The sequence below is a fragment of the Rhinopithecus roxellana genome, chromosome 5, assembly GCF_007565055.1.
Source record: "Rhinopithecus roxellana isolate Shanxi Qingling chromosome 5, ASM756505v1, whole genome shotgun sequence".
Classification (NCBI taxonomy): domain Eukaryota; kingdom Metazoa; phylum Chordata; class Mammalia; order Primates; family Cercopithecidae; genus Rhinopithecus; species Rhinopithecus roxellana.
This window is the reverse complement of record NC_044553.1, coordinates 52545274-52569587: the sequence shown is the minus strand read 5'-3', so window position 1 is coordinate 52569587 and position 24314 is coordinate 52545274. Positions and strand designations below refer to the sequence as shown.

The window sequence follows — 24314 nt, the reverse complement described above, 5'->3', positions numbered from 1 at the left end:
TACATGAGCTATGATTGTGCCACTGCATTCCAGCCTGCGAGACAGAGCAAGACCCTGTTTCAAAAACAAAAGTCATCAATATATCCATCTATACCCACTAACACCTTAAACCTTTCATAATTTCATACCCAAACTACTTAATCACAATGGCTCAATAAAAACTTTTTTGCTAACGGTTGACTTTAAAAGTACTTGAAAGGGAAACTCTAAAACCTTCTTTGCTTACTTAGTATTAGTCACCCTTAGAAGCATCATTCTCTCTAAAAACTAACCAACTCAAACAAATAGAATTCAGGCTTGAAGAGGCCATTGTTCTTAGGCTAGAAAGCTACTAACCTGTTATTGAAAATTTTGTTGTAGTGTAAAGACGACAATAATAGCAGCTACCATTTGAGCACCTACAATATGCTGATAACTACAGTAAATCTATACAATATTGTTTCTAATTCTCACAATAATCTTGCTAAGAATATATACTTATTTTACAGATAAACTTAATAAATTGTCCAAGGTCACACAGCCTTTTTTGTGCATAAGGTGAGACTTAAATCCAGGTATGCCCAACTTCAGAGTGGACTAACCTCATACTATGCCAAATAACTTCACAATTGGCAGATTATAGACATCTAGTTCATATATTTGATGTAAACCTTTTCATTTAACCTCTTTGAACCTCAATTTCTCTAACTGTAAAAATAACTCTCAAAAATCCTTTGCTAGTCTGAGTCAAGTGATTCTTCTACAAACAGAATATCTGGCTGGGTGCGGTGGCTCAACCCTATAATCCCAGCACTTTGGAAGGCCAAGGCAGGCAGATCACCTGAGGCTAGGAGTTTGAGACCAGGCTGGTCAACATGGCAAAATCCTGTCTCTACTAAAAGTACAAAAATTAGCTGGGCATGATGGCACACGCCTATAATCCCAGCCACTCAGGAGGCTGAGGCACGAGATAGTTTGAACCCAGGAATTCAAGGCTGCAGTGAGTCACTACTGTGCCACTGCAGTCCAGTCTGGGTGATAGAGCAAAACCCTGTCTCAAAAAAAAAAAAAAAAAAGGGATATTTTATTGATTAATACAAACAACAGAAAATATAGGCAAAGTTATTCACTGCCAAGAGTAATAAATTAGAAACAATCACATGTTCAACACTAGGTGACTAGTTGAATAAACCTGTAGTATAGGATATGCATACAGATATAAAAAAAGTTATCTACATGAGAACTTTTTTTCTAATTTATATTATTAAGTAAAAAAACAAAGTACAGGTGAGTGTATAAGAAAAGGAGGAAACACACACATATATATATATATGTTTTTATTGAATCTGCATTAGGAAACACTAAAAAGAAACACAGTGAGTAAGGGGGAATGAAGTGGATGGGGATGGCATGGAAATAAAAGGTTTTATATCATTCTAATTTTTAAACCATGTAAATGTTAAAAATTAGTAATTTTAAAACCTAGACTTTACCTTTGCTACTTGAGGTCTTCCAAAACATGCAGCATAATGTAATGATGATGACCTTTGACCTCTATTAACATCTGCACCTCTCTCACAAAGAAATTCTACCTGTAAAATGATAACGAATCATAAAGCTGCTTTTTATTAATATGTCTATCTTTAATTTAAATACTAGCTTTTATTTATTAGCTTACCATTTCCTGAGTTCCAAACGCAGAGGCCCAGTTTAATAGAGTCTGACCTACATCATCCATAAAATTTACTTCAAAGGCTGAAATTTTGAAGAAAAAAAATGTATTTTTAAAGTCAATAAAATAATATAAAACTTTTCTAAAGACTGAACCATTTTAAGATTGTCATTAGTCATCATCTAAATAAAGAGCGAAGACAGTATTTTAAATATTTAGTTCAACTATAAAGTAGTACATAATCAGAAACCTGAGATCAGCTAAGAAAAAGTATTTAAGGCCAGGCACGGTGGCTCACACCTGTAATCCCAGCACTCTGAGAGGCCGAGGTGGGCGGATCACTTGAGGTCAGGAGTTCGAGACGAGCATGGCCAACATGGTGAAACTCCGTTCCTACTGAAAATACAAAAATAAGCCGGGTGTGGTGGCACATGCCTGTAATCCCAGCTACTCGGAAGGCTGAGACAGGAGAATCGCTCAAGCCCAGGAGGCAGAGGATGCAGTGAGCCAAGACTGTACTACTGCACTCCTGCCTGTGCAACAGAGCAAGACTCTGTCCCCACTGCAAAAACAAGAAGAAAAAATATTTGAAAATTTTTAAGCCACTGGGGATTCACAAGGCTTTAAGTCTTAAAAACAAACATAAAATAAGAAAGGAAAACACTAAATACACAATAAGGTAGTAGTTGCTAAAAGCGGCTAATCCACATCTATAATCCAAAGAACACAGAAGAACAAATCTGATGACCCAGAAGCATCTTTCAGGAATTTATATTTGCTGATCATCTCATGCAGCAGTCAAAAAAAATCTGCATTATTATAATTCATTCACATCAGTTTCCATCAATCTTGAGAAAACCTTAGAATTTACAAGATTTCCTTCAGGTAATCTAACAGAAATTTCAAACTTTATAGAAGTTTTACTCATTCAACAAGCATTTATTCAGGTTTCACCATGAACCAAGCTGATAATTACACAATTATACACAGGGAGAGTGGAGAATATTGAAGGGGTGCCACTTTGTTATCTGGATTTCTAAGAGTATTGTCCAAAATCTAGGAACTGCCTATATGCTTATCTCATAACTTTCTTTTTATATTTTAAAAAAATATTTTCTGACCTCCTGTGTCAATTGCATCTATAAGTGCATCAGTATCTTTACTTCGAATACAATCTATCAGCTGCCGATGTGAGCGCTCCCCAGAACTATCTAATCTCCGGAGTCCTGGGATTCTGCCTGTAGATCCAGCACTAGACTTTGGCAAAGCTTTTCGTCCTTCAAATAATAGCACCAAGAGAAGGTCAACCAAACGCATAGTATCAAGCACACATCTTTCATCACCCTGCAATGCACTTTCAATTGAATCTGGAAGCTCCGACCTCAGAAGATCCTAGAAAAAGAATGGGAAGAAAGAAGTTTAATATATTAGCATTATATAAAAACACTTTTTCTGAAGATTAAAAAGCAAAGATTCAAAAACATTCTTACATGTGTTACTACTGGAGAGCCTCTGCAAAGTGTTGAGAGCAGACTTACAATTGTTGACACCTGATTACTCAATTTGGAATCTGCAGTGGTGGAAGGAGCTCCTGTGGTGCTGCGACCTGGTTTACATGCTGATGATGGTCCTGATACAGTACCACCAGCAGCAGCCATTCGCGATAACAGCTCCTCAGTTAATCCATGCTTGGCTAATGGAGCTGGGTCAACACCACGACGGGTAAATCGGTCAGCCAGTGATGCAAAGCATCGCAGAGCTCCGTCTGAAACCTAACAATGTGAAGAAAATGCCCACAGATAAAATTCACCCACAAAGGGTTAGTAATGATCATTTCAATACTGACACTACAAGAAAGGCAACTGTAGCAAAGTGATTAAGCATGTGATCTGCCTAGATTTGAATCATAACTCCATATACTGCTAACTGTGTAATCCAAGGAAGTTACTTAAACTGTGTAAAGCCTCAGCTCCCTCATTTGTAAAATGGGGATATTAATGGTACCTATATCTCATTGTGTTAGCTTAAATAAGGTAACACATATAAAGAATCTAGATGGATAGTAAAAGCTCAAAAATATTAACTATTATTATGTGTACTTTTGTCATGATAATCTATATCAACTGAAAATAACATCTGAACAATAAAAAAGTATTAAAAGTCAAGTTTTATTTTCCAAAGTATGCTAATTCAGTAAGGGTTTACAGATAAGATTATAAATACTGTCTTAGCCTCACGCGGTGGCTCAAGCCTGTAATCCCAGCACTTTGGGAGGCCGAGGCGGATGGATCACAAGGTCAGGAGTTCAAGATCAGCCTGGCCAATCTGGTGAAACCCTGTCTCTACTAAAAATACAAAAATTGGTCAGGCGTGGTGGTGGGTGCCTGTCGTCCCAGCTACTCAGGAGGCTGAGGCAGGAGAATCTCTGGAACCCGGGAGGCAGAGGTTGCAGTGAGAGAAGACCATGCCACTGCTCTCCACCCTGGGCGACAGAGCAAGACTCTGTCTCACAAAAAATAATAAAAATAAAAAATACTGTCTTATTTACTTTAAATGAGATCTATCTTAAGTCAACAAAATCAGGTCAACAAAACTGCACCAAGTCAACAAAATTATACTCAGTACAAGTACAGCTGTAAAAATATTTTTATGGTATTTAAATTTTAAGAATAAACATGTATCACATCTATAATCTGAAAAGTTTCATTCCCAAAATGGAGATTACCACATGGAGAGATGAGAGAAAGAAGATGGAATTACCTCTATTTCATCAAGTGGAAAGCACAAATTAATCATAATTATAAATAGGGGACACTAAGAATCACTTTCTGAAAATGGAAAGTAAATAACAGCAACTTATTTACCTGATGATCTTCATGTTTTAATAAACTAGACAGAGATTCTACACAAATTTCTAAAGAAGAATCTTGAGGCTCCATTTTGCCACAGAGTCTTGATACCACAGCCATGGCAGAGTGCAAGGTGTCTTTATGAACTAGATGTCCACTGTCACGAATGAAGGTAAGCACACAATTCAAACCACCAGCCTCAAAGACTGCTCCTGACTCACGAGTACATATCAGTTCTAATACCTATAATAGTAAAACAAACGTAACAAAAGAATGCAAGCCTGATTTTCAACAACCACAGAAATAATGCGCTCTCCAAATTTATTAGTGACACATTAAAAACAGAAAAGTGAAACAAATGAAATTAATTTTAATAATATATTTTAGATGGGTGTGGTAGCTCACATCTGTGATCCCAGCACTTCGGGAAGCCAAGGTGGGCAGTTCGCTTGAGCCCAGAAGTTCAAGACTAACCTGGGCAACTTGGCAAAATCTGATGTCTACAAAACATACAAAAATTAGCCAGGCATAGTAGTGGCATGTGCTATAGTCCCAGCTACTCAGGAGGTTGAGGCTAGAGGATCACTTGAGCCTACGAGGTCGAGGCTGCAGTGAGCCATGATCACACCATTGCACTCCCATCCTGAGCAAGACAGTGAGACTCTGTCTCAAAAAATAATATTAATAGCCAGGCGCAGTGGCTCACGCCTGTAATCCCAGCACTTTGGGAGGCCGAGGCGGGCAGATCACTTGAGGTTGGGAGTTTGAGACCAGCCTGACCAACATGAAAAAAATCCCATCTCTACTAAAAAATATAAAGTTAGCCAGGCATGGTGGCACATGCCTCTAATCCCAACTACTCGGGAGGCTGAGGCAGGAGAATCACTTGAATCTGGGAGGCGGAGGTTGTGGTGAGCCGAGATCGTGCTACCGCACTCCAGCCTAGGCAACAAGAATGAAACTCCGTCTCAAAAATAATAATAATAAAAATAACATTTTATTTAACCCAATATATCCAGGCATCATCATTTCAACATGAAATCAGTATAGAAAATTACTGATACATATTATAGTCTTTTATGTATAGTCTTTAAAACTGCAGGTATACTTTATACTTACAACACATCTCTATTTGGAGTGGCCACATTTGAAGTGCTCAGTAGACTCACTTGGCTACCATACCGGACAGTGCAGGTTTAGAAAGTGAAATCTGTATCGCAAGCTAAAGAACTACAAGTAATTTAGCAAAAGCTTGTAATAATACTCTAGCACTATTAGTCTTTTTCATTCTCATTCTCATGAGTCTAGGGTAGCAGTTTCCAGAAGCTAAGCATGGTGTGATATTGTACTAGACTGAATGCAGAAGCAGATAGGAGATCCAGCTGTCTACTGTTAAAGACAGAGTGTTCTTAAGAGACTTGCAAAAATGCCTAACAATTCCAGTCTTCTCACTAACTTGTTTATTTTAAAAAGTTATTTTTTGGCTGGGCGCAGTGGCTCACGCCTGTAATCCCAGCACTTCAGGAGGCCAAGGCGGGTGGATCACGAGGTCAGGAGATCGAGACCATCCTGGCTAACACGGTGAAACCCTGTCTCTACTAAAAATACAAAAAATTAGCCGGGCGTGGTGGCAGGCGCCTGTAGTCCCAGCTACTCGGGAGGCTGAGGCAGGAGAATGGCGTGAACCCAGGAGGCGGAGCTTGCAGTGAGCCGAGATCGCACCACTGCGCTCCAGCCTGGGCAACAGAGCGACACTCTGTCTCAAAAAAAAAGAAAAAAAAAAGTTATTTTTCATTAAAGCTATTATGAATAACATGTAATTAATATTTTAAATTTATCAGTTTCAGTATCTAATATGCTGAATAAATAGACAAAACCTATATAAACAAAAGCTCTTTGGGTATCCTCAATTATTTAAGACTTGTAAAGGGATCCTGAGACAAAAAATTTGAGAAATGCTAACCTAAAGCAGCAAGAACCATAAAAAGAATGAAGCAGAAATCATAAAATAATAATAATAATAATAATCAGGGGCTGGGCACAGTGACTCAAGCCTGTAATCCCAGCAACACCTTGGAGGCCAAGGCAGATAGATCACCTGAGGTCAGGAGTTCGAGACCAGCCTGGCCAACATGGTGAAACCCTATCTCTACTGAAAATACAAAAAATTAGCCAGACATGGTGGCACACACCTGTAGTCCCACCTACTCAGGAGACTAAGGCAGGAGAATCGCTTGAACCCAGGAAGCAGAGGTTGCAGTGAGCTGAGATTGCACCACTGCACTCCAGCCTGGGAGACAGAGCAAGACTGCCTCAAGAAAAAAAAAAAAAATCTAAATGTATTCATTTAGTACTAAATGTAAAATCTAGTACTAATGCTTTTAGAACTACACAAAGTTTTAGAGTTACATGAAGACAACAGCTTACGCTACAGGGAATACAGCAAAATAGTTAAATCCCTGGGCCCTAGAACCAGACTTCCTAATCTTCAAATTCCTAAACTTTAAGTCTTGGCTCTGCTGCTCACTACTCCCAAGTACGTTCCTTAACCTCAGCATACTTGAATTTTTTTCATCTGTAACATGGAAATGATAATATTCAGCAGGGGGTGGTAGCTCACGCCTATAATCCCAGCACTTTGGGAGGCCAAGGCAGGGACATCACAAGGTCAAGAGTTCAAGATCAGCCTGGCCAACATAGTGAAACCCCATCTCTACCAAAAATACAAAACAAATTAGCTAGGCATGGTGGTGGGCACCTGTAGTCCCAGCTACTTGGGAGGCTGAGGCAGGAAAATCACTAGAACTGGGAGGCGGAGGTTGCAGTGAGCTGACATTGTGCCACTGCACCCCAGCCTAGGCAACATAGGGACTGTCTCAAAAAAAAAAAAAAAAAAGATAATATTCCTGGCACCAACCTATCCTGTATAGAGTCGCTGTGAAGATTAAATGAGTTAATACCTTAAAGTGCTCAGAATAACGCCTAGCACTGGTGGGTGGTGGTTGTTACTATTATAATACAAAATTATTTGGGGTAAGAACAGGGATAACCTATCTCTAAGAGACTACCAGGAACTGAAGTGCACTGAAGCAGCACAGAACATAGCAATGACCTACAGTTTTCCTTCTAAGATAAAATTTCTTTTCCCAAGCCTATGGGACCTCCTTTGGTACCACAAGGGTTGTGATTTCCACTGTTCTCAACTACTCTCAATAAAGTAAGACTGAAAATAGGAAGAATTTTTTTTTAGTAAATATATTTTTCAGTCTCTATGTGATGTTTAAATGAGCCAATACTCATCCCTGAGAGGTCCAAGAAAAATAAGTAATGAGCCAATAAATAACACTTACCTTTACACATTGTTCAGCTAAGTCTCTGCTAGTCCTGTTGTTAAGTTCAACTACAACCAAACGATTACAAAGTGCTTTTATAGCTCCATCGACCCCAACAATCCTTCGGGTACATTCTGCAGATACATCCAAGTAGTATGTTATGGCACGGGCTGTCACCTCTAATACATTGTCTGGAGCACTTTCATCAAGAAAAATTTTGCAAAGGGCTGGTAAGAAAGTGCGAGGAGGACATCTGTAGTGAAAGAAATCATATTACATCTAGGGTTATTAAATTCTTAACAGCAAAATATTAATAAAATAACAGAAAATAAAAAGTTATAATATAACATACTGTGCTCAATACCGTGTCTGAATGTTTATTAGGTAATATTTCTCACATTGTTTTTGCTTCCATAGCAATACATGCTAATTTCATCACTGTTGAAAATACCAAGGTGTAAATGGTTTAAAATAGCAGCATTAACTTGAAACCATGTTTAAAAAAAAAAAAAAAAATCGGCCAGGCATGGTGGCTCATGCCTATGATCCCAGCACTTTGGGAGGCCGAGGCGGACAGACCACCTGAGGTCAGGAGTTGGAGACCAGCCTGCCCAACATGGTGAAACCCCATCTCTACTAAAAATGCAAAAAATTAGCCGGGTGTGGTGGCGGGCACCTGTAATTCCAGCTACTCGGGAGGCTGAGGCAGGAGAATCGCTTGAACCTGGGAGATGGAGGTTGCAGTGAGCCGAGATCGCGCCACTGTATTCCAGTCTGGGCGACAAGAGCAAAACAAACTCCATTTCAAAAAAAAAAAAAAAAAAAAATTCCATACTCACCTCAAACATGAACTGCTCTATAAAACCTTCCTTAACCTCCCAAATACTTAAGTGGTACTTTCATGTTCCTTAAACCGCATAAAAGCAGCACATATACTGTTTAACGTATCACTTTATTTCCTTACTCACTTAAAAGCCCCAGAAGGCCAGAACACTGCTCAATTCGTATTTTTCAGAAAGAAGCACTGATTTGGGGTCTAAAAGACTGGGGTAAAAAAAAAGAACAGCAACTGTGTGACTTTTCTGCGTCTGTTTCCTTACTTGTAAAGCACAAGTAATAGCTAAATAACACCTACTTTAGGCCAGGCACGGTGGCTCATGCCTGTAATCCTTGTATTTTGGGAGGCCAAGGTGGGTGGATCACTTGAGGTCGGGAGTTCAAGACCAGCCTGGCCAACATGGTAAAACCCCATCTCTACTAAAAATACAAAAATTAGCTGGGCGTCGTGGCACATGCCTGTAGTCCCAGCTACTTGGGAGGCTGAGGCAGGAAAATCACTTGAGCCCGGGACAGGGAGGTTGAAGTAAGCTGATATTGTGCCACTGCACTCCAACCTGGGTGAAAGAGCGAGACTACGTCTCTAAATAAATAAATAAATAAATAAATAAAATAATACTTTTAAATGGTTATGAAGATTAAATGAAATCATACACATTAAAAACAGCTCAGTGTCAAGCATATTAAACTTTAGTCCCCATCCTCTCTAACACTCTAATGCTTATTACACAAACCTGTACAAGACAGTTCCATCAAAAATAGAATTTCTGAGATATCAGTAATACTCCCTATATTTTATCAACACTTAAAATATGAAAAGATCATAATTTACATTTAGTAGAAACCTCAGCTATGTGACATCAAATACATTATTCTAATTTCTCTAGACAGACTAAACTATAGCTACAGATAACAAAAAGGGTAATATCCTCAACATTTTAATGGAATAATTTATTCTCCCATTTTTAGTGCATGCAAACGAGTATTTCCCATACCTTTAGTAGCCTTTAAGAAATATCTGTATGAGGCCAGGCCTGGTGGCTCACGCCTGTAATCTTTGCACTTTGGGAGGCCGAGGCAGGTGAATCACCTGAGGTCAGCAAGACCAGCCTGGCCAACATGATGAAACCCCGTCTCTACTAAAAATACAAAATAATTAGCTGGGTATAGTGGCGGGCACCTGTAATTCCAGCTACTCAGGAGGCTGAGGCAGGAGAATTGCTTGAACCCAGGAGGCAGAGGTTGCAGTGAGCTGAGATCATGCCACTGCACTTCAGCCTGGGCAACAAGAGCAAAACTCCATCTTAAAAAAAAAAAAAACTCTGTATGAATGTTAAAGTACATCTAACTCTACGGTTTAATATCAGCTTAGATGACTCTTAATTTAAAGGGTTCAGAAGAAAGAATATTGTCAAAAAAATTTTAGGGCCAGTATGATGGCTCACACTTGCAGTCTCAGCACTTTGGGAGGCTGAGGCGGTTCAAGATCAGCCTGGCAACATGGCAAGACTCACTATTAAAAAAAATACATAAAAATAAAACATTTATAGAAGACATCTTTCATGCAATGACTGAGTAATCATTGATTAAACACAGGTTTTTGTTTGTTTTTTTGACAGTCTCGCTCTGTTGTCCAGACTGGAGTGCAGTGGCATGATCTTGGCTCACTGCAGCCTCCGTCTCCCACGTTCAAGCAATTCTTGTGCCTCAGCCTCCAGCACAGCTACAATTACAGGCGCACGCCACCACACCCAGCTAATTTTTGTATTTTTACTAGAGATGGGGTTTTGCCATGGTGGCCAGGCTGGTAATGAACTCCTGGCCTCGAGTGATCTGCCTGCCTCAACCTCCCAAAGTGCTGGGATTACAGACATGAGCCACTCCACCCAGCCAGAGGTGTTTTTTATTAGCCAGCAACACTGGCAACCTATGACATGTAGTCATTTGTAATATTTCTAAGTCAGGAATTAAATGCCTTGAGGCTAGGTTGTAAGAGCTAGTCCCATAGTTCTCAGGTAAGGTCACAAAACTGCCTAGCATATCAGAATCTTAAGCCTTGTTAGAGCATAATACGTATGCTCTACATATGCATATGCAGTAGACGGAAGAAATGAGAAGAGACTGTTAAAGTGTTAATACTAAAGAAAAAACACGGTCTAAAAGAGTAATGTGTTTTCTTTAGAAAATACTAGTTTGTGAATAAAGAATAAAACGATGAAGTTGATAGTCCAAGTATCAAATGACAAGAACAGATTTACCATATGCTTTATATTAATACAATTATTCATCCATTTTTCTTACCCAGGGTAAAAACCGCACATCAAAAAATAAAATAAAATTTAAGAGCAATGCTTAGTATAAACAATACATTTCATGGGGGAATGCAGTATTTGTTAATTTGGGGAATAATAGTTCCTGCTGTGTTCCCTAAAACATGATGAATTTCCTGAACAAGTATAGTTAAAGAGCCAGTTTAGGCTGGGTACAGTGGATCACTCTGTAATCCCAACACTTTGGGAAGCCAAGATGGGAGGAGTGCTTGAGTCCAGGAGTTCGAGAACAGCCTGGGCATCCCAAGTAGACCTCATCTCTACAAAAAACCAAAAAGCTAGCCAGGCTGGTAGTGAGCACCTGTGGTCCTGGCTACTCGGGAGGCCGAGGCAGAAGGCTCACTTGAACCCAGGAGATCAAGGCTACAGTGAGCCATGATCGCACCTGTGCAGTCCAGCCTGGGCAACAGAGCAAGACTCTGTCTCAAAAAAAAAAAAAAAAAAAAAAAAAACAAAACACACACAACGCCAGTTTAAAAAAGACCCAGAAAGCTCTAACCTCATAGGGTCCCAGATTTTAATTGTGATCAACCGTGTTCCTAAGAAACATCTGTTGTGCCTTTGGCTATTGGCCAAAACAATAATTTTTTCAGCTGTTGAGTTACTTTTTCAACAGTAAGAAGGTATTTGGGGCATATTCCTTCATATGTAAAATGCATTTTTTTTTATATCAAGGTCTCAAGGAAAATCAAAGAAGGTTTTTTCCTTTTTTTTTTTTTTTTGAGACAGTCTCACTCTGTTACCCAGGCTGGAGTGCAGTGACACCATTTCGGCTCACTGCAACCTCCACCTCCTGGGGTAAAGTAATTCTCCTGCCTCAACCTCCTGAGTAGCTGGGACTACAGGCGCCTACCACATGCCCAGCTAATTTTTCTACTTTTAGTAGAGAATGGGGTTTCACCATGTTGGCCAGGCTGATCTAGAACTTCTGACCTCAAATGATCTACCCATGTAGGCCTCCCAAAGTGCTGGGGTTACAAACTTGAGCCACTGCGCCCGGCCTCTTTTTTTTTTTTTTTTTTCAGACAAGGTCTTGCTCTGTCGCCCTGGCTGGAGTGCAGTGGTGTAATCAGGCTCCTGCAGCCTCAACCTTCTGGGCTCAACCTTCCTCCTACCTAAGCCTCCCAAGTAGCTGGGACCACAGGTTTATGCCAACATGCCCAGCTAGTTTTTTTTTTTTGAGACGGAGTCTCGCTCTGTCGCCCAGGCTGGAGTGCAGTGGAGCGATCTCCACTCACTGCAAGCTCCGCCTCCCGGGTTCATGCCATTCTCCTGCCTCAGCCTCCCGTGCAGCTGGGACTACAGGCGCCCGCCACCACACCCGGCTAGTTTTTGTACTTTTTTAGTAGAGACGGGGTTTCAGCGTGTTAGCCAGGATGGTCTCGATCTCCTGACCTCGTGATCCGCCCGTCTCGGCCTCCCAAAGTGCTGGGATTACAGGCATGAGCCACCGCGCCCAGCTCAGCTAGTTTTTAAAAAATTTTTTGGCCGGGCGCGGTGGCTCAAGCCTGTAATCCCAGCACTTTGGGAGGCCGAGGCGGGTGGATCACGAGGTCAGGAGATCGAGACCATCCTGGCTAACACGGTGAAACCCCGTCTCTACTAAAAAATACAAAAAACTAGCCGGGCGAGGTGGCGGGCGCCTGTAGTCCCAGCTACTCGGAGGCTGAGGCAGGAGAATGGCGGTAAACCCGGGAGGCGGAGCTTGCAGTGAGCTGAGATCCGGCCACTGCACTCCAGCCCGGGCGACAGAGCGAGACTCCGTCTCAAAAAAAAAAAAAAAAAAATTTTTTTGTAGAGATGCGGTTTTGCCATGTTGCCCAGGCTGGTCTCGAATTCCTGAGCTCAAGCAATCTGCCCACCTCAGCCTCCCAAAGTGTTGGGATTACAGGCATGAGCCACTGTGCCCAACCAACATTCCTATTAAACTAGTAATATGATAAAGAGTTTTTCTTTCTATGAGTTTTGCTAATAAAAACTCACATTACAGGCCGGGCACGGTGGCTCATGCCTATAATCCCAGCACTCTGGGAGGCAGAGGTGGGCGTATCACGAGGTCAGGAGATCAAGACCATCCTGGCTAACACAGTGAAACCCCACCTCTACTAAAAACACAAAAAAATCAGCCAGGTGTGGTGGCAGGTGCCTGTAGTCCCAGTTACTCGAGAGGCTGAGGCAGGAGAATGGCATGAACCCGGGAGGTGGAGCTTGCAGTGAGCCGAGATCACGCCACTGCACTCCAGCCTGGGCAACAGAGCGAGACTCTATCTCAAAAAATAGTAATTAAATCAAACAAACAAACAAAAATTCACATTACTATAAGCTACTATTATAAATACATTAATTGCCAATGCGAAAGGAAATCAGCTGGATTAGGCAGACTCCTTTCATTTAAGTGATACTTCCTGTAATAGGGCCACTAATTTACGGCAAATACAGCCAAATTCTTGAAAATTATCTCTTTAATATGAAAACTTAACAAATTTACTTTACACACAAGAAAGGTAAAAAAATCCCAAATCAGATTCCTAAAAATAAAGCAAGAAATTTGATGTAAAACTCAGTAACCTTCTAGCAATCAGTATGTGAAAACATATACATTAAAAATATACATAATTTGTTATATTTTATCTAAATATACATAAATATAATTATACTGTATTTACATGAACTGTATTAGCAAAAAGGTATACATGAGTAACAAATTTTTGAAAGTTAACTCAAAGTTAACGAACTTGGATATCTCTCATGCTATCAATACTTACATAATGGAACAGGTAAATTTGCTCTAAAGTTTATTCTGTTATAAATTCAGTTGCTCATAAGTGAGGTTTTAAAAATAAACAACAGTTTTTTTCGTAATGAATTCAAGTGTATATTATTTCCCCTTTGTTTATCTATTAATTTAAAATAGACTAGCACAGCAAATAAAATTTCCAACACATGAAATTTTAGCACATGAAATTCAAGATTGGTCAAAATTATCTAAGTAAACAATGTTAACTCAAATTCAGATAATTCAGTCTTCAGAGAAGAGAAATTCTGCTGAACCCAATGGAGGGCCTTTTAAGTCAAAAGCTATTCCAATAATTTTGTGTCATCACAACTCAAAACTTATGAGAATTCTTGAAATAGTAAATTTTCTTTTCTTTTTTTTTTTTTTTTAAGACAGGATCCCACTCTGTCACCCAAGCTAAAGTGCAGGGGCACGATCTCAGCTCACTGTATCCTTGACCTCCCAGGCTCAAGCAATCCTCCCAAATCAGCCTCCCAAGTAGCTGGGACCACAGGCATGCACCACCACACCCAGTTAATTTTTTTATTTTTTGTAGAGACAAGGTCTTGCTATGTTGCCCAGGCTAGTCTTGAACTCCTGGGCTCCAGCGATCTTCCCGTCTCGGACTCCTAAAGTGCTGGGATTACAGGTGTGAGCCACCACACCTTGCCCAAAATAATAAAATTGTAAGTGGTTATGAAGACATATTATTCAAGTGAAAATAGATGTAATCATTATCTTACACATAATTCTAAAAACTTTTCTTTAAAAAAACTTTAAAACACTATTAGAAGATTCCTAACAAAAGTACTCAATTAAAATACAGGTTAAGCCGTGCACAGTAACTCACTCCTATAATCCCAGCTACTCAGAAGGCTGAGGCAGGATGATCACTTGAGCCCAGGATTTCTAGACCAGCCTAGGCAAGACAGTGAGATCCCTGTCTCTAAAAAAAAACATTAAAAAATAAGGCAGCTGGGTGCAGTGGCTCACACCTGTAATCCCAGCACTTTGGGAGGCCGAGCCAGGTGGACCTCTTGAGCTCCTAAGAATTCAAGACCAGGCTGGACAACAAAGTAAGACCCCATCACTACAAAAAATACAAAAATTAGCCAGGCATGGAGGCGTGCACCTGTGGTCCCAGCTACTTGGAAGGCTTAGGTGGGAGGATGACTTGAGTCTAAGAGGCAGAGGTTGCAGTGAGCCAAGATCATGCCACTGCACTCTAGCCTGGGTGAGCCACACACCCTGTCTCAAAAAAAAATGAGCCAGCATAGTGGCACATGCCTGCAGTACCAGCTATTTGGGAGGCTGAGGCAAGAGGATCACTTGAGCCCAGGAGTTCAAGGCTGCAGTGAGCCATGATCACACGCAACACACTTCAGCCTGGGCAACAGAGTAAGATTCTCTTAAAAAATGTACGTATACATATACATATATATACACATACACACATATGCATATAGGTTAATAGTTTTTATTCACAACTGAAAAGCCAATTACAAAATCTCAAAAATCTAACTATAAATCAAGCACACAGGGAAGAAAATGCCAACATTAATTACTTAATTCTAAAAAATACAGATAGTTGAGAGAATTGTATTACCTGAAAGTTCACATTGAAACTACAACAAATAACAAGTGTTATTTCCTAATAGATACATGGCTGGATATTCTGCTTTAATATAGCCATTGTAATTTAAACACATAAGATTTAAAAACTGATGCTTCTGGCCGGGCACAGTGGCTCAGGCCTATAATACCAGCATTTTGGAAGGCCAAGGCGGACGGATCTTGAGGTCAGGAGATCGAGACTATCCTGGCTAACACGGTGAAACCCCGTCTCCACTAAAAATAAAAAAGTTAGCTGGGCGTGGTGGTGGGCACCTGTAGTCCTAGCTACGCGGGAGACTGACGCAAGACGTGGGAGGCAGAGCTTGCAGTGAGCCAAGATCGCGCCACTGCACTCCAGCCTGGGCGACAGAGCGAGAGAGACTTTGTCTCAAAAAAAACAAAAAAACAAGAAACAAAACAAAAAAAAAACTGATGCTTTCACTGTTAGGGAATTTCATAGCATCATTTCAGAGAAACCCTGTGTTGATAGATAATTCAACTTGAGGCCAAGCATGGTAGCTGATGCCTGTAATCCCAGCACTTTGGGAGGCTGAGGTGGGCAGATCACTTGAGCCCAGGACTTCAAGACCATGCTGGCCAACATAGTAAAACCTCGTCTCTACAAAAAACACAAAATTTAGCAGGTGTGGGACGCACCTGAGGTCCCAGTTACCCAGGAGGCTGAGACAGGAGGATCACATGAAACCAGGGAGGTCCACACTACAATGAGCCATAATCATACACTGCACTCCAGCCTGGACAACAAAGTGAGACCCTGTTAAAAAAAAAGATAGGCCGGGCGCGGTAGCTCAAGCCTGTAATCCCAGCACTTTGGGAGGCCGAGACGGGCGGATCACGAGGTCAGGAGATCGAGACCATCCTGGCTAACATGGTGAAACCCCGTCTCTACTAAAAATACAAAAAACTAGCCGGGCGAGGTGGCGGGCGCCTGTAGTCCCAGCTACTCTGGAGGCTGAGGCAGGAGGATGGTGTAAACCCGGGAGGCGGAGCTTGCAGTGAGCTGAGATCCAGCCACTGCACTCCAGCCTGGGCGACAGAGCAAGACTCCGTCTGAAAAAAAAAAAAAAAGATAATTCAACTTGACCTTTGTGGTTATTGGACAAGCACTCAACTACCTTCTATGAGCAAAACTCTCAAATCCCTTGCCCCATTTCTGGCTAAATGAACGACCACCCACATTCCCTAGGTCTGAATCTATGTCAACAGGGATTGACAAAGAAAAAATATTCACATTATCAGGAAATTTGACCTCACTATAAATTTATGATCACCAACCTTAAATGAGCACAATACCTAAAATTCTGCTACATTTCTTTCACGGTCTGGAATGAGTATTTTCTTCAATTTTCCCTCGATTTATGACTCCCCTGGTTTTCCACTCCAGCCTCCTTCCTAGATTCCCTCGTCATCTTTGCTATCTCTTTAATTACCTCTTTAACAGATTTCATCCACTCTCTTAGTTCATACACCACAAATATAAATCTCATCTACATATCACAAAAACTCCCTAAGTATATTCTCCACCCCAGACTGACTCAATATCACTATCTCCATTTAGAAATATCACAGGCATCTTAAAATGAGTATATTCAAAACAAAACTCCTGATGTGTGCCTCTATTCCCAAACCTCCATCATAGTAAATGTCAACCATCCAGAAAGCCAAAAAGCTGAGAATCATTATTGACTTCCTCCCATTTTCCTCACATTACACACCCAACCCATCAGTTAAATCCCACCAATTAGGCCGGGCATGGTGGTTCACACTTGTAATCCCAGCACTTTGGGAGGCCGAGCCAGGTGGATCACCTGAGGTCAAGAGTAGGTGACCAGCCTGACCAACATGGTGAAACCCCATCTCCACTAAAAATACAAAAATTAGCCAGGCACAGTGGCACGTGTCCATTATCCTAGCTACTCAGGAGGCTGAGGCATGAGAACTGCCTGAACCCAGGAGGCGGAGGTTGCAGTGAGCCAACATCATGCCACTGCACTCCAGCCTGGGCAACAAGAGTGAAACTCCATCTCAAAAAAAAAAAAATAAAATCCCACCAATTAAGCCCTCCAAAATAGATCCTACGGGCCAGGCACAGTGGCTCATGTCTACGATCCTAGCACTTTGGGAGGCCGAGGTGGGCGGATCACTAGAGGCAAGTTCGAGACCAGCCTGGCCAACATGCGAAACCCCATCTCTATTAAAAATACAAAAAATCAACCAGACGTAGTAGCACATGCCTGTAATCCCAGCTACTTGGGAGGCCGAGGCAGGATAATCACTTGAACCTGGGAGGTGGAGGTTGCAGTGAGCCAAGATCACACCACTGCACTCCAGCCTGGGCAAAAACAGGCGGGGCGCAGTGGCTCATGCCTGTAATCCCAGCACTTTGGGAGGCCAAGATGGGCTGATCACTTGACTTACAGAGTTCAAGACCAGCCTGGCCAATGTGGCGAAACCTTGTCTCTACTAAAAAATACAAAAAAATCAAATTAGTAAGGGGCAGTGGCTTGTGCCTATAGTCCCAGTTCCTTGGGAGGCTGAGGTAGGAGAATTGCTTGAACCCTGGAGGCGGAGGGGGCAGTGAGCCGAGATCACGCCGCTGTACTTCAGCCTGGGCGACAGAGTGAGACTTTCTCAAAAATAAAATTAAATTAAATTAAAATCAAATAAAGAACCTCTAAGCCAACTTCAAAGTCTGGTTTGGACTACTGGAATAACCCCTCACACATCTACATAAGAGTTATGTCCAGCACTGGCACTGAGGAGCAGCATATCTGGAAAGAAGAGGAGATCGTTCTGGTACAGGATATTACAGCATGAGCAAAATTAACAGGACATTTGTGCAATGGAATGTCCCAGTGATGGGCAACTGATACATACAGGAGAATTGATCAAATAAATATATTAGGGATAGTGGGAGCCACGTTTCTCACTGAAGGAAAAGAGAACTGAAAATACAGAAAGAGAAAACCAGCATGAGCCCTGTGGTGTTAGATTAGAACTAGAAATACTTGTACGAACTCATGGTTTTTTGTTTTTCTTTTTGAAATGGAGTCTTGCTCCATCACTGAAGTGCAGTGGCACAATCTCAGCTCACTGCCTCCTGGGTTCAAGCAATTCTCCTGCCTCAGCCTCCCAAGGAGATGGGACTACAGGCACAAGCCACTGGGCCTGGCTAGATTTATTTTTGTATTTTTTAGTAGAGATGTGGTTTCAGCACATTGGCCAGGCTGGTCTCAAACTCCAGACCTCAGGTGATCTGGCCACCTTGGCCACCCAAAGTGCTGGTATTACAGGCGTGAGTCACCACACCTGGCCTGAACACATGGTTTTCAAAATGCAGAAACAGTTATAGACAGATAGACAGATAGATAGATAGATAGAAAGAAGCTAATGTGTGTGCTGTTCCATCTGTCTAAAATCCTTTTCCCCAACTCTTTTCACAGCTGGCTCTTTGTTATTCTTTTTTCTTTGAGATGGAGTCTCGCTCTGTCGCCCAGGCTGGAGTGCAGTGGCACGATCTCAACTCACTTCAACCTCTGCCTCCTGGGTTCAAGCGATTCTCTTGCCTTAGCCTCCCAACTAGCTGGGATTACAGGCAACCACCACCACACCTGGCTAATTTTTGTATTTTTAGTAGAGATGAGGTTTCACCATATTGGCCAGGCTGGTCTCGAACTCCTGACCTTGTGATACACCCGCCTTGGCCTCCCAAGGTACTGAGATTACAGGCGTGAGCCACCGCTCCTGGCCTTGTTATTCTTCCTATCTCAGCCTAAATGTCACCTCCTAGACTTTTAGACTACCTTCCCTAATCACCCCAAACAGGCCTGTTTTTTCTCTTACCTTTACAATTTATATTTTATTTCTTCTTATCCATTGTAACTCTCTCCTAAAAGCTCCTCAGGACTAGGGATTTATTTCACACAGCAAGGAGCAGAGTTTCCTGCACAGAAGTGACACTAATGTTTTACATGCTGAATAACTTTTTTTTGCATCTAGAATGAGAAGCCAAATGAAAAGAATTCCTTCAGCTCCCTTACCGACCTCCACCACACATGCCCAATCCCTCACAAATATACCCCCATCCCTCCACACACAACTTCATCCTGGCCCAATTCCCACAGGGTCACCCACCTCCTATCTCTACAAAAATTTAAATAATTAGTTGGGCATGGTGGTGCACGCCTATAGTCCCAGCTACTGGACTGAGGTATACCCACCTGCCCCCAACTTTCCCACAACACAAACAACTGAATCCACTTCCATCTCTCTCATTTCCCATAGTAAAGCAAAATGCCAACTCCAGCCTCTAGCCCAAACTGCTCTCCTAAATAACAGAACTGCAGACATAACTGCCTCCCCTACTCATCTACTGCTACCGGGATATGTTTCAGGAGCTGTCAAACATAATGCCCAAGACTAAAAGAAGCTTTTTTACCAAAAGCCATATTACTCATATCCTCTAATCTACTATATGCTTAGTCACTCACGCAAAATTCATAAAAGTTTTCCAGAACTCGTTTCTAAAATACAAAATCTAAGACTTAATCTTGTTGGTTCTACCTCCTAACTCGGTTTAGTATCTGTCCTTAGAATTCCAACCCTCCTCACTTCTTTTCTGTATTACTACCACAGCTTCCTAACCAGAATCTCTCACTTAGACTCTCCAGTCCATTCACCATTCTATTACCAAAGATATTTTTTTAAAACACAAATCTGTTAATTTCATATCCTTCAGTACCCTGAGGATAAAATCCAAATGCATCAGCCGGGCACAGTGGCTCCCACCATTAATCCCAGCACTTTGGGAGGCCAAGATGGGACTGCTTGAGCCCAGGAGTTCAAGACCAGCCTGGGCAACACAGCGACATCCCATCTCCACAAAAATTTAAATAATTAGCTGGGCATGGTGGTGCACGCCTATAGTCCCAGCTACCGGATTGGGGGGTAGAGGGCTGAGGTAGGAGGATCACTTGAGCCCAGGAGGTAGAGGCTACAGTGAGCTGCATTCCAGCCTGGATGAGAGTGAGACCCTGTCTTAGAAAAGATGTTTGAGGCCGGGCGCGGTGGCTCAAGCCTGTAATCCCAGCACTTTGGGAGGCCGAGACGGGCGGATCACGAGGTCAGGAGATCGAGACCATCCTGGCTAACACGGTGAAACCCCGTCTCTACTAAAAATACAAAAAAACTAGCCGGGCGAGGTGGCGGGCGCCTGTAGTCCCAGCTACTCGGGAGGCTGAGGCAGGAGAATGGCGTAAACCCGGGAGGCGGAGCTTGCAGTGAGCTGAGATCAGGCCACTGCACTCCAGCCCGGGCGACAGAGCGAGACTCCGCCTCAAAAAAAAAAAAAAAAAAAAAAAAAGAAAAGATGTTTGAGGAATTACATGATGAGGCAGCTAGTATTTTCCAGTCATGTCCACAACATTATCTATCTCCCACCCCACATATTCTTTTTTACAATGTGACTTTGATAGTCTTCCCTAAGAGAGGGCCCGTGTTCTTTCCTCTTGAATCCATGCAGGCTTACGATTATAGTCAAAGTGACCACTGTGTGACTTCGAATGCTAACTCAATAAACAAAAGATGATACAGCTTCTACCGCATTCTTTTGGGACTCATGCTCTTAGAACCCAGTCACCATCCTGTGAGGAAGCCTAAGCAGCCACATTGAGAGTCCACATGTAGGTGTTCCAACTAACAAATCTAGGCAAGGTCCCAGCTAGAAGCCAGGCTCAACCGCATGCAACAGAACCAATCATCTGGTGATTCTAGTGCCTAAGTGTCAAGTCATTTCCCATCTTTGAGATTTCCTAGCTGAGGTCCCAGATATCGCAGAACAGAGACAAGCCATCTCCACTCTACCCTTTCCAGTTTTCAAAATCCAGATAATCTGTTAGCATAATTCTTGTTGTATACTACTAACTTTGGGGTGATTTGTCACACAGCAATAAGTAACTGATATAAATGATCTGCAAGTATCATGGTGCAGTTGGAAATCAGAGCCAAAGGGCAAAAGATCAGGATGAACTCGTTGAGTCCAGATTGTGTCTTAGCTTTTATCTGAGTACAAAGCAATAAAATGAAAATACTATAGAAACACATAATGTACAAAGTGAAAGCCCCCATAATTCCAACCAAGAGGTAATACTGTATCTGAAGATTGATGAGTATTAGTCCTTTTCTTGTTTTTTGTTTTGTTTTTAATTCTAAGAGAGACAGTCTTGCTCTGTAGGCTAGGCTGAAGTACAATGGCACAATTACAGCTCACTGCAGCCTTAAACACCACTATGCTTGGCTAATTTTTTTTTATTTTTTGTAGAGATGGGGGTCTCGTTATGTTGCCCAGGCTGGTTTCAAACTCCTGGGCTCAAGCAATCCTCCCATCTTGGCCTCCCACATGTGGGCAGTCGCTGCGCTGGGCCCTATTTTTTATATATTGATTTTTTAACAGGTAAGTTTTCTCTCTGTTGCTCAGACTGGTCTCCGACTCCTGGCCTCAAATGATCCTCCCACCTCAGCCTCCCAAAGTGCTAAGATTACAGGCATGCCCCACAGCACCCCACCTTTTTTGGTTTTGTTTTTTAAAAAGACAGCATCTCACTGTCACTCAGGCTAGAGTACAGTTGTGCAATCATAACTCAGTACTACCTTGGATGTTTCAGGAGCTCCAAACTCCTGGGCTCAAGCAATCCTCCTGCCTCAGCCTCCCAAAACACTGGGGTTACAGACCTGAGTCACTGCACCTGGCCTCATTTTTCCATATGTTTTCGTTATTCCTAAGTAGAACCATACTATAAATACTATCCCATAATTAGCTTATTTCCTTAGTTAATATGTTGTGACCGGCCAGATGCAGTGGCTCACGCCTGTAATCCTAACACTTTGGGAAGCTGAGGCAGGCAGATGGCTTTAGTTCAGGAGTTCCAGTCCAGCCTGGGCAACATAACCCTGTCTGTACAATAAATACAAAAATAAGCTGGGCATGGTGGCACATGCCTGCAATCCTAGCTAGTCAGGAGGTTAAGGTGGGAAAGATGGCTTGAGCCTGGGAGATCGAGGCTGCAGCGAGCCAAGATGACACCACTGCACTCCAGCCTGGGCTGGAGATGGGGTTTCTCTGTCTGGACCAGACCTTGTCTCAAAAAAAAAAAAAAAATTACTAACTGAATGAAATAAATATATAACATCAAACTTTGTAGGATACAACTAAAGTAGTATATAAAGATAAATTTATGGCATTAAATGCTTAAGGCCTCAAACACCAGCTTTCAAAAATCAAACCCCAGCTTTCACTTAAGAAAACAGAGGGCCGGGCTTGGTGGCTCACGCCTGTAATCCCAGCACTTTGGGAGGCCGAGGTGGGCGGATCATGAGGTCAGGAGATCGAGACCATCTTGACTAACACGGTGAAACCCTATCTCTACTAAAGATACAAAAAACTAGCCGGGCGTGGTGGCGGACGCCTGTAGTCCCAGCTACTCGGGAGGCTGAGGCAGGAGAATGGCATGAACCCGGGAGGCGCAGCTTGCAGTGAGCGAGAGTGCGCCACTACACTCCAGCCTGGGCGACAGAGGGAGACTCTGTCTGAAAAAAAAAATAAATAAATAAGAAGAAAACAGAGAAGGGCAGGCATGGTGGCTCACGCCTGTAATCCCAGCACTTTGGGAGGTCGAGGCAGGCAGGTCACCTGAGGTTGCGAGTTAGAGACCAGCCTGACCAATATGGAGAAACCCCGTCTTTACTAAAAATACAAAAACACAAACAAAAAAAAAACTGGCCAGGTGTGGTGGTGCATGCCTATAATACCAGCTACTTGGGAAGCTGAGGTGGGAGAATGGATTGAACCCGGGAGGCGGAGGTTGCAGTGAGCCAAGATCACACCACTGCACTCCAGCCTGGGCAACAAAAGCGAAACTCCATCTCAAAAAAAAAGGACAGAAAGAAAGAACACAGAGAAAAAGGTTGGGTGCGGTGGCTCACGCCTGTAATCCCACCACTTTGGGAGGCTGAGGCAGGTGGATCATCTGAGGTCAGGAGTTCGAGATCAGCCTTGACAATTTGGTGAAACCCCATCTCTACTAAAAAATACAAAAATTAGCCGGGTATGGTCTTGAGCGCCTGTAATCTGCTGAAGGAGGAGGAGAATCGCTTGAACCCGGGAGCTGGAGGTTGCAGTGAGCCAAGATCCCTGTCACTGCACTCCAGCCTGGGTGACAGAGTAAGACTGTCTCAAAAAAAAAAAAAGAAAAGAAAAGAAAAGAAAAAGAAGGCCGGGAACGGTGGCTCACGCCTGTAATCCCAGCACTTTGGGAGGCAAAGGTGGGCGGATCACAAGGTCAGGAGACCGAGACTATCCTGGCTAACATGGTGAAATTCCGTCTCTACTAAAAATACAAAAAATTAGCCGGGCATGGCAGCGTGAGCCTGTAGTCCCAGCTGCTGGGGAGGCTGAGGCAGGAGAATGGCATGAACCCAGGAGGTGGAGCTTGCACTGAGCCAAGATCGCGCCACTGCACTCTAGCCTGGGCAACAAGAGTGAGACTCCTTCTCAAAAAAAAAAAAAAGAAAGAAAGAAAGAAAGAAAAAGAAAACAGAGGAAAAAAAGAGCAAATTAAACACAAAACCAAAGCAGAAGGCAATAATAAAGAACAGAAATCAATAAAACTTTAAACAGGAAAAATAGGGAAAATGAATGAAGCCAAAAGCTGGTTCTTGGAAAAGGTTCTTGAACAATGGATAAATCTCTAGCCAGATTAACCAAAATAACCAATATCAGGATTAAAAGGGGGTTTATCACTAATGATCCTACAGATATCAAAAGGATAAAAGGGAATATCACAAACAACTCTATGCCCATAAATTTAAATTCAGATTAAACAGACAAAGTCCTTACAAGACATTCTA

General features: G+C 42.2%; 1 protein-coding gene across 6 annotated transcripts in view; it reads right to left on the bottom strand.

Annotated features, from left to right (window-relative positions):
- Nucleotides 1-24314, bottom strand: part of HECTD1 (HECT domain E3 ubiquitin protein ligase 1) — a 112895-nt gene that overhangs the window by 72707 nt on the left and 15874 nt on the right. For all 6 annotated transcript variants that reach the window (XM_030931676.1, XM_010374654.2, XM_010374658.2 and 3 more), the window contains exons 3-8: nt 7851-8085; nt 4516-4743; nt 3142-3423; nt 2773-3043; nt 1658-1734; nt 1473-1571 (exon numbers count right to left, since the gene is read on the bottom strand). In XM_030931676.1, the coding sequence (XP_030787536.1) occupies nt 1473-1571; nt 1658-1734; nt 2773-3043; nt 3142-3423; nt 4516-4743; nt 7851-8085 (1192 nt within the window). The remainder of the gene's footprint in view (nt 1-1472; nt 1572-1657; nt 1735-2772; nt 3044-3141; nt 3424-4515; nt 4744-7850; nt 8086-24314) is intronic.